Raw genomic sequence first — 14,817 nt, 5'->3', positions numbered from 1 at the left:
AAAAAATCCAATAATATAAAAAAAAAATCATTAAGTTCTGAAAGACATCAGGAGTATTGGTTAACCCAAAAGGCATGACAGAATTTTCAAGTAAACCCTCTGACTTTAAAACCACCATTTTACACTCATCACCCTCCCGGATACGTATCAGATTATATCCCCTCTAAGGTCAAGCTTATAAAACCATTTCGCCCCCGTAAGCTGATTATATAGGTCTGGGATAAGTGGAAGTGGGTAAGTATTCTTAACCGTAATTTTGTTTAGTTCACAAAAATCGAGGCAAGTGCGGAGACCACCATCTTTCTCTTTTACTATAAAGAACCCCGCAGCTATAGGCGAGGAGGAGGGACGGATATGACCCTTATGTAAACTTTCATTTACATATTCTTTCATAGCAGTCCGTTCATGTCCTGACAAATTATACAGGCAACTTGGCATTTGGAAAAAGATTTGTAGCACAATCATACGGACGATGGGGAAGTAGTATCTCTGCCTCTTTTTCCGAGAACACATCTCTGAAGTCAGCAGACCCTCCAGACTAGAGGAGCAAATTTGTACAGCGCTAAGACATTTCTTATGAGAGTAGAAACTCCATTTAACAATATCCTTCCAACACCAATCAGTAACAGGATTATGGAATTTCAGCCATGGAAATCCCAACACTAACCCAGCAGGTAAATTATCTAACACATAGCAGGAGAAGGGCTCAGAGTGAAGAGTTCCCACTCTAAGTGTGAATTCCACTGTTACCAGCTGGGCAAAGTTCAGAAGTAATGGTGTCCTTCAATGGCAACAATTTGAATGGGTCTATCCAACCTAGCATAAGCTGTTGACTGGCAGTGATCTGGGCCAGACAGCACACCTAAATAGCTGGGCAATTACTAAGAACAGTGAGCACCTGTGGAAATCTCTGCACCTCACAGTCTCAGATAGGTCAACCGAGCTGTCAATCAAAGCACTGACAGCTCAGCACGAACCAGCACAGGATAAGATGATAGAGCTGTCCATGACTGAGCCCCAGACACTCTGAGTGGAGGAATTGTGACAGTTAGCCATTAATCCCTTCCCGACCTTTGACGCCACGTAGGCGTCATGAAAGTCGGTGCCAATCCGAACCATGACGCCTATGTGGCGTCATGGAAAGATCGCGTCCCTGCAGATCGGGTGAAAGGGTTAACTCCAATTTCACCCGATCTGCAGGGACAGGGGGAGTGGTACTTCAGCCCAGGGGGGGTGGCTTCACCCCCACGTGGCTACGATCGCTCTGATTGGCTGTTGAAAGTGAAACAGCCAATCAGAGCGATTTGTAATATTTCACCTATGAAAATGGTGAAATATTACAATCCAGCCATGGCCGATGCTGCAATATCATCGGCCATGGCTGGAAACACTAATGTGCCCCCACCCCACCCCACCGATCGCCTCCCCAGTCGTCCTTTCTGCCCCGATCTCTTGTCCGCTCCCCTCCTCCCTCCTGTCCGCTCCCCCGGTCCTCCTGTCTGATCCCCCGGTCCTCCGATCCCCTCCCATGTTCCGATCCCACCCCCCCATACTTACCTAGCTCCGATGTCCCTCCCGGTGTCCGGCCGTCTTCTCCATGGGCGCCGCCATCTTGGAAAATGGCGGGCGCATGCGCAGTGCGCCCGCCGAATCTGCCGGCCGGCTGATTCGTTCCTGTACATTTTGGTCGCTGTGATAAGTTCTATCACAGCGATCAAAATAAAAAAAATAGTAAATAACCCCCCCCTTTATCACCCCCATAGGTAGAGACAATAATAAAATACAGAAAATAGAATTATTTTTGTTTTTCCATTAGGGTTAGGGGTAGGGGTAGGGTTAGGGGTAGGGTTAGGGGTAGGGTTAGGGTTAGGGTTGCACTTAGGGTTAGGGTTGCACTTAGGGTTGCACTTAGGGCTAGGGTTGCACTTAGGGTTGCACTTATGGTTGCACTTAGGGTTGCACTTAGGGTTAGGGTTGCACTTAGGGTTAGGGTTGCACTTAGGGTTGCACTTAGGGTTGCACTTAGGGCTAGGGTTGCACTTAGGGCTAGGGTTGCACTTAGGGCTAGGGTTGCACTTAGGGTTGCACTTAGGGTTGCACTTAGGGTTAGGGTTGCACTTAGGGTTGCACTTAGGGCTAGGGTTGCACTTAGGGTTGCACTTAGGGCTAGGGTTGCACTTAGGGCTAGGGTTGCACTTAGGGTTGCACTTAGGGTTGCACTTAGGGTTAGGGTTGCACTTAGGGTTGCACTTAGGGTTGCACTTAGGGCTAGGGTTGCACTTAGGGCTAGGGTTAGAATTAGGGTTAGAATTAGGGTTGCAATTAGGGTTAGGGTTGGAATTAGGGTTAGAATTAGGCTATGTGCACACGGTGCGGATTTGGCTGCGGATCCGCAGCGGATTGGTCGCTGCGGATTCGTATCAGTTTTCCATCACGTTTACAGTACCACGTAAACCTATGGAAAACCGAATCCGCTGTGCCCATGGTGCGGAAAATACAGCGCGGAAACGCTGCGTTGTATTTTCCGCAGCATGTCAATTCTTTGTGTGGATTCCGCAGCGTTTTACACCTGCTCCATAATAGGAATCCGCAAGTGAAATCCACACAAAAACCACTGGAAATCTGCGGTAAATCCGCAGGTAAAGCGCAGTGCGTTTTACCTCTAGATTTTTCAAAAACTGAGCGGAAAAATCCACACACAAATCCGCAACGTGAGCACATAGCCTTAGGGTTAGGGTTGGAATTAGGGTTAAGACTAGGGTTAGGGGTGTGTTGGGGTTAGGGTTGTGGTTAGGGTTGGGATTAAGGTTAGGGGTGTGTTGGGGTTAGTGTTGGAGTTAGAATTGAGGGGTTTCCACTTTTTAGGCACATCAGGGGGTCTCCAAACGCGACACGGCGCCACCATTGATTCCAGCCAATCTTGCGTTGAAAAAGTCAAATGGTGCTCTCTCCCTTCCGAGCCCCGACGTGTGCCCAAACAGTGGTTTACCCCCACATATGGGGTACCAGCGTACTCAGGAGAAACTGAACAACAACTTTTGGGGTCCAATTTCTCCTGTAACCCTTGGGAAAATAAATTGTGGGCTAAAAAATTATTTTTGAGGAAAGAAAAATGATTTTTTATTTTCACGGCTCTGCGTTATAAACTTCTGTGAAGCACTTGGGGGTTCAACGTGCTCACCACACATCTAGATAAGTTCCCTTGGGGGTCTAGTTTCCAAAATGGGGTCACTTGTGTGGGGTTTCTACTGTTTAGGCACATCAGGGGCTCTGCAAACACAATGTGACGCCCGCAGAGCATTCCATCAAAGTCTGCATTTCAAAACATCACTACTTCACTTCCAAGCCCCGGCATGTGCCCAAACAGTGGTTTACCCCCACATATGGGGTATCAGCATACTCAGGAGAAAGTGGACAACAACTCTTGTTGTCAAATTTCTCCTTTTACCCTTGGGAAAATAAAAAATTCTGGGCTAAAAAATTATTTTTGAGGAAAGAAAACGTGTTTAATATTTTCACGGCTCAGCGTTATAAACTTCTGTGAAGCACTTGGGGGTTCAAAGTGCTCACCACACATCTAGATAAGTTCCTTTTGGGTCTAGTTTCCAAAATGGGGTCACTTGTGGTGGTTTCTACTGTTTAGGCACATCAGGGGCTCTGCAAACACAATGTGACGCCCGCAGAGCATTTCATCAAAGTCTGCATTTCAAAACATCACTACTTCACTTCCGAGCTCCGGCATGTGCCCAAACAGTGGTTTACCCCCACATATGGGGTATCAGCGTACTCAGGAGAAACAGTACAACAACATTTAGGGTCAAATTTCTCCTGTTACCCTTGGGAAAATAAAAAATTCAGGGCTAAAAAAAAATTTTTTGAGAAAAGAAAAATTATTTTTTATTTTCATGGCTCTGCGTTATAAACTTCTGTGAAGCACTTGGGGGTTCAAAGTGCTCACCACACATCTAGATTAGTTCCTTGGGAGGTCTAGTTTCCAAAATGGGGTGACTTATGGGGAAGCTCCAATGTTTAGGCACACGGGGCTCTCCAAACGCGACATGGTGTCCGCTAATGATTGGAGCTAATTTTCCATTCAAAAAGCCAAATGGCGTGCCTTCCCTTCCAAGCCCTGCCGTGCACCCAAACAGTGGTTTACCCCCACATATGGGGTATCATCGTACTCAGGACAAACTGGACAACAACATTTGGGGTCCAATTTCTCCTGTTACCCTTGGGAAAATAAAAAATTCTGGGCTAAAAATCATTTTTGAGGAAAGAAAAATTATTTTTTATTTTCACGGCTCTGCGTTATAAACTTCTGTGAAGCACTTGTTGGTTTAAAGTGCTCACTATGCATCTAGATAAGTTCCTTGGGGCATCTAGTTTCCAAAATGGGGTCACTTGTGGGGGAGCTCCAATGTTTAGGCACACGGGGGCTCTCCAAACGCGACATGGTGTCCGCTAAAGATTGGAGCCAATTTTTTATTCAAAAAGTCAAATGGCGCTCCTTCCCTTCTGAGTTCTGCCGTGCGCCCAAACAGTGGTTTACCCCCACATATGAGGTATCAGCGTACTCAGAACAAATTGGACAACAACTTTCGTGGTCAAGTTTTTGTGACTAAAAAGTTAAATGTTCATTTTTTCCTTCCATGTTGCTTCTGCTGCTGTGAAACACCTGAAGGGTTAATAAACTTCTTGAATGTGGTTTTGAGCACCTTGAGGGGTGCAGTTTTTAGAATGGTGTCACTTTTGGGTATTTTCAGCCATATAGAACCCTCAAATTGACTTCAAATGTGAGGTGGTCCCTAAAAAAAGTGGTTTTGTAAATTTTGTTGTAAAAATGAGAAATCACTGGTCAAATTTTAACCCTTATAACTTCCTAGCAAAAAAAAATGTTGTTTCCAAAATTGTGCTGATGTAAAGTAGACATGTGGGAAATGTTATTTATTAACTATTTTGTGTCACATAACTCTCTGGTTTGACAGAATAAAAATTCAAAATGTGAAAATTGCAAAATTTTCAAAATTTTCGCCAAATTTCCATTTTTTTCACAAATAAACGCAGAAATTATCGACCTACATTTACCACTAACATGAAGCCCAATATGTCATGAAAAAACAATCTCAGAATCGCTAGGATCCGTTGAAGCGTTCCTGAGTTATTACCTCATAAAGGGACACTGGTCAGAATTGCAAAAAATGGCGAGGTCATTAAGGTCAAAATAAGCTGGGTCATGAAGGGGTTAAAAGATATCTTAACTACAAGATTAATATTTTGTTTCTCATACTAAATCCAAACAATCTTTTTCCAACTGGATAACTCTGCACCAAAACATTTTTCTTTTCTTTTGACATAATACCACATACATATAAATTCCAACGCTCACGTAATACAGTGATGCTTGAAAGTTTGTGAACCCTTCAGAACTTACTATATTTCTGCAAAAATTTGAACTAAAACTGCAGCAAGCAAATGAGTCAAAAATATTAGTCTTTCAGTTTTTAACTGAAGAAACTTATTTAATATCACATGTCTGTGAGTGGCAAAAGTATGTGAACCTTTGCTTTCAAGTTCTGGCGTGACCCTCTTGTCTAGCAATAACTGCATCCAGGGTCGGACTGGTCTGGCGGGGTGCCGCGGATTCCCCCCAGTGGGCCCTTATCTCTGGGGGCAGAAGAGGAGGAGGAGAAGAAGAAGAAAGGGGAAAAAAAGTCCGCGGTTTTTAGGGGCACTGGTCCTTTAAAAGCGCAGGCCGTGTATGTGCAGGGTCGCGCACGCAGCGTTCATTACCTGAGCCGCTGCAGCGCATGTCCCGATCAACTGAAGAGTGTGCGCCCGTCATCACCAGCGTATGACGTCAGTGTCACATACGACGGCCATGTTAGTATGTGCGCGCCGACCTGCAGAGGAGGAGGATGCCGACGCCGGGAGAGCAGGAAGGTAAGAAAATGTTTTCTTCTTCTCTCTCTCTCACAGTGGGGGGGCAGGATGGATACACATACGGGGGCCAGGTACAGGACAAGGGGCCAAGATGGATACACATACGGGGGGGCAGGATGGATACACATGCGGGGCCAGGGGCAGAACAAGGGGCCAAGATGGATACACATACAGGGGGCAGGATGGATACACATACGGGGGCCAGAGGCAGGACATGGGGCCAAGATGGATACACATATGGTGGGCGGCAGGATGGATACACATATGGGGGCAGGATGGATACACATATGGAGGGTGCCAGGATCGATATATGGGAGTGGCAGGACAAGGGATCAGGATGGATATATGGAGTGCCAAGATGGTTATATGGGGGAGCCAGGATGCATATATATGGGGGGCCAGGATGGATTTATGGGGCCAGGACAAGGGACCAGGATGCATATATATGGCGGGTCAGGATACATATATGAGGCGGCTAGGATGGATATAGGGGGGGGTCAGGATAGATATATGGGGGTAGGATGGATGTATAGGGGGCAGGATGGATATATATGAGGGGGCCAGAATGCATATATGGGGGACCAGGATGGATACATGGGGGAGTGGTAGGACAAGGGACCAGGATGGATATATGGGGAGCCAGGATTCATATATATGATACAGCCAGGATGCATATATATGGGGTGCCAAGATGGATTTATGGGGTAGGGTGGCATGACCAGGGACCAGGATGCATATGTATGGGATGAGGCAGGATAAATATATAGGGAGGGGCCAGGATGGATATATATGGGGGGTGCAGGTTGCATATATGTGAGGCCAAGATGGATTTATGGGGGCAGGACAAGAGGCCAGGAAGGATATATATGGGGGGCCAGGATGGATATATGGAGTAGCCAAGACAAGGGACCAGGAAGAATATATGGGGGTCCAGGATAGATATATGGTGGGGCAGGACAAGGGACATATGAGGGCCAGTATGTATAGCTGGAGAAGCGGGATGGATATCTGGGGGGCCAGGCTGGACAAGGGACATTGGGGGCCAGACTGTAGCATATTATAAAATAAAGAGGGCCAGGCTGGGGCTTATTAAAAAATATAGGGGGCCAGGCTGTGTGACATTATTAAAGGGAATCTGTCACCCCAAAATTCGCATATGAGCTAAGGCCACCGGCATCAGAGGCTTATCTACAGCATTCTGTAATGCTGTAGATAAGCCCCCGATGTAACCTGAAAGGTAAGAAAAACAAGTTATATTATACTCACCCAGGGGTGGTCCCGCTGCGGTCCGGTCCGATGGGCGTCGCGGTGCGGGTCCAGCGCCTCCCATCTTCATGCGATGACGTCCTCTTCTTGTCTTACTGCCGCGGCTCAGGCACAGATGTACTTTGTCTGCCCTGTTGAGGGCAGAGCAAAGTATTGCCCCTGATGCCGGTGGCCTTAGCTCATATACGATTTTTGGGGTGACAAATTCCCTATAAATAAAGGGGGCCAGAATGAGGGACTTAATTACTGTTTGGGGGCCAGAATGAGGAGCATGCTATATTAGTTTATGGTGACAAGTGGGGAACATAATTTCTTTAGGGTCCAATTAGGGACATTATTACTACTGTAATATAATTTACTTTTTAAGAAACTGTTTTCCATGGAACAAAAGGGAGGTCCTGTTACTGTGCAGGGCGGCACTACGTCGCTTTTCTTCTTCATCTGACGTAGTGTAGAAGTCATGGAAAAAGTGGGGAAAGTGCTCTGGAAGCGATCAGCTATTGATGACTGTGTGTTATTTTTTGCAGAGGAAAGTCCTGGCTGGAAGAAGTGACAGCGGTCTGTGCTGGTTGAAGAAGAAAAGGGAAGATGAAAGACTTCAACTAGAGACGTCACTGGTGAGTCATTGCATTGTATTACATGTATATGCACACTACACACTATATACTGTGTACAGAGCTCCTGTGTATAATGTCACTGGTGATCACTGTATTACCTGTACACTGACACTCTATACAGAGCTCCTGTGTAAAATGACACTGGTGATCACTGTATTACCTGTGCATTGACACTGTATACAGATCTCCTGTGTATAATGTCACTGGTGATCACTGTATTACCTGTACACTGACACTATATACAGAGCTCCTGTGTATAATGTCACTGGTGATCACTGTATTACCTGTACACTGACACTGTATACAGAGCTCCTGTGTAAAATGTCACTGGTGATCACTGTATTACCTGTACACTGACACTATATACAGAGCTCTTGTGTATAATGTCACTGGTGATCACTGTATTACCTGTACACTGACACTGTATATAGAGCTCCTGTGTATAATGTCACTGATGATCACTGTATTACTTGTACACTGACACTATCTACAGAGCTCCTGTGTATAATGTCACTGGTGATCACTGTATTATCTATACACTGACACTATATACAGAACTCTTGTGTATAATGTCACCCATGATCACTGTATTACCTGTCCACTGACACTATATACAGAGCTCCTGTGTATATATCACTGGTGATCACTGTATTACCTGTACACTGACACTATATACAGAGGTACTGTGTATAATGTCAGTGGTGGTGATACCAGTCTTGAAAGTATTGTGGTTTGTATTCACGATCTGTATTGTAGTATTTGGTCAATATGTGGTGGTAATTTGTGGTCTGGTCACGGTGTGGCAGTATTTCTCCTTGTATGTGGTATTATTTGGTCCCTATATGCTGGTAATATGTCATATTATTCAGTCACTATGTGGTGGTAATATGTGGTCTGGTTACGGTGTGGTGATATTTGTCCCTTGTATGTAGTAGTAGTATTATTCGGTCACTATGTGGTCTGATCATGGTGTGGTGGTATTTCTTCCTGCATGTGGTAGTATTGGTCTTGGAGGTATAGGGGATTGTGTTGTGTATGGCGGTCATTTTTTTCTCTCTGATATTAATTAGGAGAAGATTCTTTTTTCCTTTAGAGATTAGATACTTGGTACATAGTGGCAGAGATGCACTTACAGGGGTTTTCCTGTGAAAAAAAGTAATCATCTCTCCACAGGATAAGTGATAACGTATTGATTGATGGGGTCTGACTACTTAGACCAATTCAGCAAAATGTGGAACTTTTTATCATCATTAGACTGGAGTGGCATGTCCGACTTGACCACTGATCCATTCATTCCCTCAGTGGCTTCACTTGTTTTTTTCTAGAAGCCCCATAGAGAATGAATGGAGCTGCTGTCAGATATCCCACCTGCCGCTCCATTTTAAAATGGGATAAGTGTCCTATCAATGATAAAACTTCCTCATTCTTCCGATTGGTGCAGTTTCTAATGGTCGGACCTAAGTGACCAACCTATCCTATGGAGCCCATGGATCGGTGATAACTTGTTTTAACCAAAGAACCCCAATAACGTAAACTACCATAATTATACATCCAAGTTATGGGGGCGCACAGTAGATGTGCAGAAGCCGCCTGTGTTTTACAACTGTGATATAGAATATATACTCAGCACACTCCAGGAAGTCTGATGCAAAAGGGGGGTGTTTAATACATACCGTATTTATATTTACAAACGTTTCGGTCTCTGATGACCTTCATCAGTGTGCTCTATAAATTTTGAGCCAGGGGGTGAGAGCTATTCACCCTTTATATAGAGATTACATCAGGTACTGGAGGTAAACAGAATTAGCTGTTTGGATTAGAAGGCTAACACTGGCCGGTCGAGCGCTGTAAATGACACAAGGAGGGTCTTGAAGGTAGAGGGCTGAACAAGCCGATCGCGCCCGTGGCAGGCTGGAGGATGGGAGAGGAGACGCGGTATCCACCGCAATTCCGAAATGCTGGCGTCTCCTCTCCCATCCTCCAGCCTGCCACAGGCGCGATCGGCTTGTTCAGCCCTCTACCTCCAAGACCCTCCTTGTGTCATTTACAGCGCTCGACCGGCCAGTGTTAGCCTTCTAATCCAAGCAGCTAATTCTGTTTACTTCCAGTACCTGATGCAATATCTATATAAAAAGTGAATAGCTCACACCCCCTGGCTCAAAATTTATAGAGCACACTGATGAAGGTCTTTAGAGACCGAAACGTTTGTAAATATAAATACTGTATGTATTTTGCATCAGACTTCCTGGAGTGTGCTGAGTATATATTCTATATCACATCTTAAGGTCTGGGCACCTATTCTCATGCACCTCCACCCTGGGCTGTGCTGAACATTTACTTTACTGTGTTTTACAACTGACAGATATTTGCATGTAGCTGTAGGGTGGGCCCCTAGAGTCCATTCTCATGATGGGCCCCAGACACCCCAGTCCGACCCTGTCTACATCTGTTTAATCTTGTACATCAGCTTGGAGGACTTTTAGCCAATTCTTCTTCCTATAAAACTGCTTCACCTCGGTAGCGTTGTGGGTTTTCTCCTATGAACTCCTCGATTCAGGTTCTTACACAGGGTTTGTACAGGATACGCTGTTTTGGTACAGATTCAGCAAAATAGGTTAAAAGCATGATACTACAACCACCATGTTTCACAGACAGTATGAGGTTTTTATGCTGTAATATTGTTTCAATAGCCTTCTGGCTCGTCCAGGTAATCTTTGAGGGTATATGCACATGATCAGTAATTGCTGCGGATATGGCACTGCGTACTTATGCAGCATCAAACCAGAGGTTACAACTAGTGTTGAGCGATACCGTCCGATACTTGAAAGTATCGGTATCGGATAGTATCGGCCGATACCCGAAAAGTATCGGATATCGCCGATACCGATACCCGATACCAATACAAGTCAATGGGACACCAAGTATCGGAAGGTATCCTGTATGGTTCCCAGGGTCTGAAGGAGAGGAAACTCTCCTTCAGGCCCTGGGATCCATATTAATGTGTAAAATAAAGAATAAAAATAAAAAATATTGATATACTCACCTCTCCGATGCAGCCTGGACCTGACCGATGTAACCGGCAGCTTCCGTTCCTAAGAATGAGCGCTTGAAAGACCTTAGATGATGTCGTGGTCTGTGATTGGTCGCGTGGTGGTCACGTGACCGCTACGCGACCAATCACAAGCCGCGACATCATCTAAGGTCTTTCAAGCGCTCATTCTTAGGAACGGAAGCTGCCGGTTACATCGGTAAGGTCCAGGCTGCGTCAGAGAGGTGAGTACATCAATATTTTTTATTTTTATTCTTTATTTTACACATTAATATCGATCCCGATACCGATTCCCGATATCACAAAAGTATCGGATCTCGGTATCGGAATTCCGATACAGCAAATATCGGCCGATACCCGATACTTGCGGTATCGGAATGCTCAACACTAGTTACAACATAATGGATGATGTGAATACTTTTCTGCCCAATGATGACAGAAGTATTCTAGGAGTGATACCTTTATTGGCTAACCAGAAAATAATATGTTTGCAAGCTTTCAGAGCACAGTGGCTGTGCCTGTGCCTGTGTAAATTCATCCTAGTTTGTAGTCTTTGCATAGTAGGATGTAGGATGAATTTACACAGGCACACAATCAGGAATGAAATGGACACACCTGTGGGAAAACATTTCTCTGGACCTGGACACAGTATGACAGACTTAAAAGTCTTAATACTAAAAGGTAATTTTAAGGACCACAGGGAAAGAAAAATTTGGGAATACAAACTAATGAATATGTTTAAATTCGTTGACACTAGGACTCAATTTAACACCTAGATTTATGAGTCACTACATGGATACAATTCACACCTCCACCAGACTGACTCCAGATAACTAAGGGTACTGTCACACAGTCACACTTTGATCGCTACGACGGTACGATCTGTGACGTTCCAGCGATATCCATACGATATTGCTGTGTCTGACACGCAGCAGCGATCAGGGATCCTGCTGAGAATCGTACGTCGTAGCAGATCATTTGGAACTTTCTTTCGTCGCTTGATCACCCGCTGACATCGCTGGATCGTTGTGTGTGACAGCGATCCAGCGATGTGTTCGCTTGTAACCAGGGTAAACATCGGGTAACTAAGCGCAGGGCCGCGCTTAGTAACCCGATGTTTACCCTGGTTACCAGCGTAAAAGTAAAAAAAAACAAACAGTACATACTCACATTCCGGTGTCTGTCCTCCGGCGTCTCAGCTTCTCTGCACTGTGAGCGCCTGCCAGCCGGAAAGCGAGCACAGCGGTGACGTCTGACGTCACCGCTCTGCTTTCCGGCTATGGTGCTTACACAGTGGAGAGAAGCAGAACGCCGGAGGACAGACACCGGAATGTAAGTATGTACTGTTTGTTTTTTTTACGTTTACGCTGGTAACCAGGGTAAACATCGGGTTACTAAGCGCGGCCCTGCGCTTAGTAACCCGATGTTTACCCTGGTTACCCGGGGACTTCGGCATCGCTCCAGCGCCGTGATTGCAACGTGTGACCGCAGTCTACGACGCTGGAGCGATACTCATACGACGCTGCAACGTCACGGATCGTGCCGTCGTAGCGTCCAAAGTGTGACTGTGTGACAGTACCCTAAGAACATTTTTCCCACTTCTTCTCCATTTGTAAGAAAATGCCTAATTGGATTACCATGGCTTATCTATGGACTCATCACACTTCCCACCCTCTAACAAATGTCCTCCTGTATTATTCTTTAAATGTTGTGCTTGTCTCTTATTAATCTATTTGTAATCTTGCCTGAAGAAGGAGCCACTGTGCTCTGAAAGCTTGCAAACTTATTATTTTCTAGTTAGCCAATAAAGGTATCACTCCTAGAATACTTCTGTCATCACTGGGCAGAAAAGTATTCACATCGATTTTTCTGGCTAACACGGTACCACAATACAATTTGTTATTGTACATCAACATAATGGATGAGATTTCAAGAAATCCCATGTCCACTACGTATGCAGAGATGCCTGTGTCTCACACGCGGAGACTGAAATAAGACGCGTCTTTCCAGACCACAGCATGTCAATTTGTCTTGTGGAGACAGCAGTCTTCGCAAGAGAAATTTTACCAATAGAATGTATTGGATACTGTGAATCTGCACGGTTCAGTGAACACATGCGGATTTACCTACGTTCAATAGACAGCAGCGCTTTCGACACAGTGAACATGCGCTGCATCCAAAGCGCTGCCACTTCCTGATTTTGTGCACCCGGCCTAACGGACAGGCAGCAATGCTCGTTTTGTAGAGCAGTGGCTTTCTTCTTGCAATCCTTCTATGCACACCATTGTTGTTCAGTGGCCTCCTGATGGTAGACTTAAAAGACATTAAGAATTTAAGACTTAATAAACATTAACATTAGCTAATGTGAGACAGGCCTTTAGGTCTTTAGAGGTTAACTTGGGCTTCTTTGTGACCTACTATTATACACCTTGCTCTTGGAGTCATCTTTGTTGGTCTACAACTTGGGAGTTTAAGTATAGTCTTGAACTTTCTTCATTTAAACACAATTGGTATGTCTGTGGATTCATGGAGTCCAAACTATTTAGAGATAGCTTTGTAACGTTGTATGAAATTGTATGAAAATTTGATGTGGTTTTACATAAAACACAAACTTTCAAGCACTACTGGAATGTAAAAAGGCACATAAAAACTTCCCATTTGTTATTTTTCCTCCTGTCACAGGTTCCACCTCGACTGAGAGGACAAGCTCACCTGAAGGTCTGGGGCAATCGTCATTTAAATGATGACGGATTCATTTTCCACAACTCCACAACTGTTACTGTGGATAGCAAAGGTTTATCTTTATTTATACAGACTGACAAACCAGTATATAAACCCAAACAAAAAGGTAAGAAATACGTGTATAAATTCTAATCTCATATTTCTTAAAATAACTTTTCCTTATTCACTTTTCATTTTAATCATTGTCTTTAGTGCTTATCAATCTGTACATGGTTACACCTGATTTGCGACCAGCCAAGGAAAAGGTAGGATGGTGAAGCTACGTTCTGAAAATCAAGTACATAGAGCATTTGCTAATATTTTTAAATTCAAGAGGATTTACTAATAATTTTCAATTAATTATATCTATTGCCATCTTTTGTTTATCTCTCTTTAACATGTAACATCCAAATCCGACTTTATGCATACCCGGTACTGTGCATTACTTAGTACAGCAGTACTTCCGACGTTTTATCTCACATGTAAATCTTTTGTTTTTATTTTAGGTAGAAGCGTATGTAATTGTAAGTAATGAGTTATCCATAGATTGTGCAATTGTGCTACTTTTTTCTCTTACAAAAGCTATAAAATAGCTCTTTTGAAACTAAATGTCTATAGTTCTATAGTCTTTGGTCTACTTCTGCTTGTATGTCCTCCTCCATAAATATTCCCCAAACCATCTTGCTCTGTTTCCCTTCTTACTATTAGTAATTAATATTGGTCTCTGCTTTTCTCCCATAAATGACTATAAGATTTCTCACAGTGTCCCTGTCATTCCTAATCCTTTTTACTCAGCCTTTTGGACATCTGACACCTTTTGTATAGTAGTGTTGGTTGTTTCTAGATAAAGTGTTGGTGCTCTTTTGGTTTTAGGATCCACGTGGATCTAGAATTATTCAGTGGATGGATCTGAATTCAATCTGTTGTGGTGAGTTCAACATCTATTAATACATTAACACAACAGATTAAAGGGTCACAAGATAAAATATACATTTCTTTGTTTGCAAAGATGCACAGCTATGTTTTAGTTAAAGGGGTTGTCCACTACTAGGACAACCCCTTCTTGGTCTAAATGTTTGGGGCAGATAAAATAAAAAGCCTATACTCACCTCCCATGCAGGCGTCATTCTTGCGGTGTTGGCACTCGTGCTCCCAGGGCTCTCATGCGGTTGTTGTGACGTGTGACCCTGGTGCCCAATCAGCACCGGCGTCACTGTCCCCGCC

General features: G+C 44.2%; 1 protein-coding gene across 2 annotated transcripts in view; it reads left to right on the top strand.

Moving 5' to 3' along the window:
• The window catches only part of CPAMD8 (C3 and PZP like alpha-2-macroglobulin domain containing 8), a 500,517-nt gene that overhangs the window by 203,568 nt on the left and 282,132 nt on the right, over positions 1-14,817 (top strand). For both annotated transcript variants that reach the window (XM_077253153.1, XM_077253145.1), the window contains exons 4-7: positions 13,555-13,720; positions 13,807-13,859; positions 14,100-14,117; positions 14,467-14,521. In XM_077253153.1, the coding sequence (XP_077109268.1) occupies positions 13,555-13,720; positions 13,807-13,859; positions 14,100-14,117; positions 14,467-14,521 (292 nt within the window). The remainder of the gene's footprint in view (positions 1-13,554; positions 13,721-13,806; positions 13,860-14,099; positions 14,118-14,466; positions 14,522-14,817) is intronic.

Source organism: Ranitomeya variabilis, chromosome 1 (assembly GCF_051348905.1).
Source record: "Ranitomeya variabilis isolate aRanVar5 chromosome 1, aRanVar5.hap1, whole genome shotgun sequence".
Lineage (NCBI taxonomy): Eukaryota > Metazoa > Chordata > Amphibia > Anura > Dendrobatidae > Ranitomeya > Ranitomeya variabilis.
The sequence above is the reverse complement of the archived record's forward strand: the minus strand, read 5'-3'. Positions and strand labels throughout refer to the sequence as shown.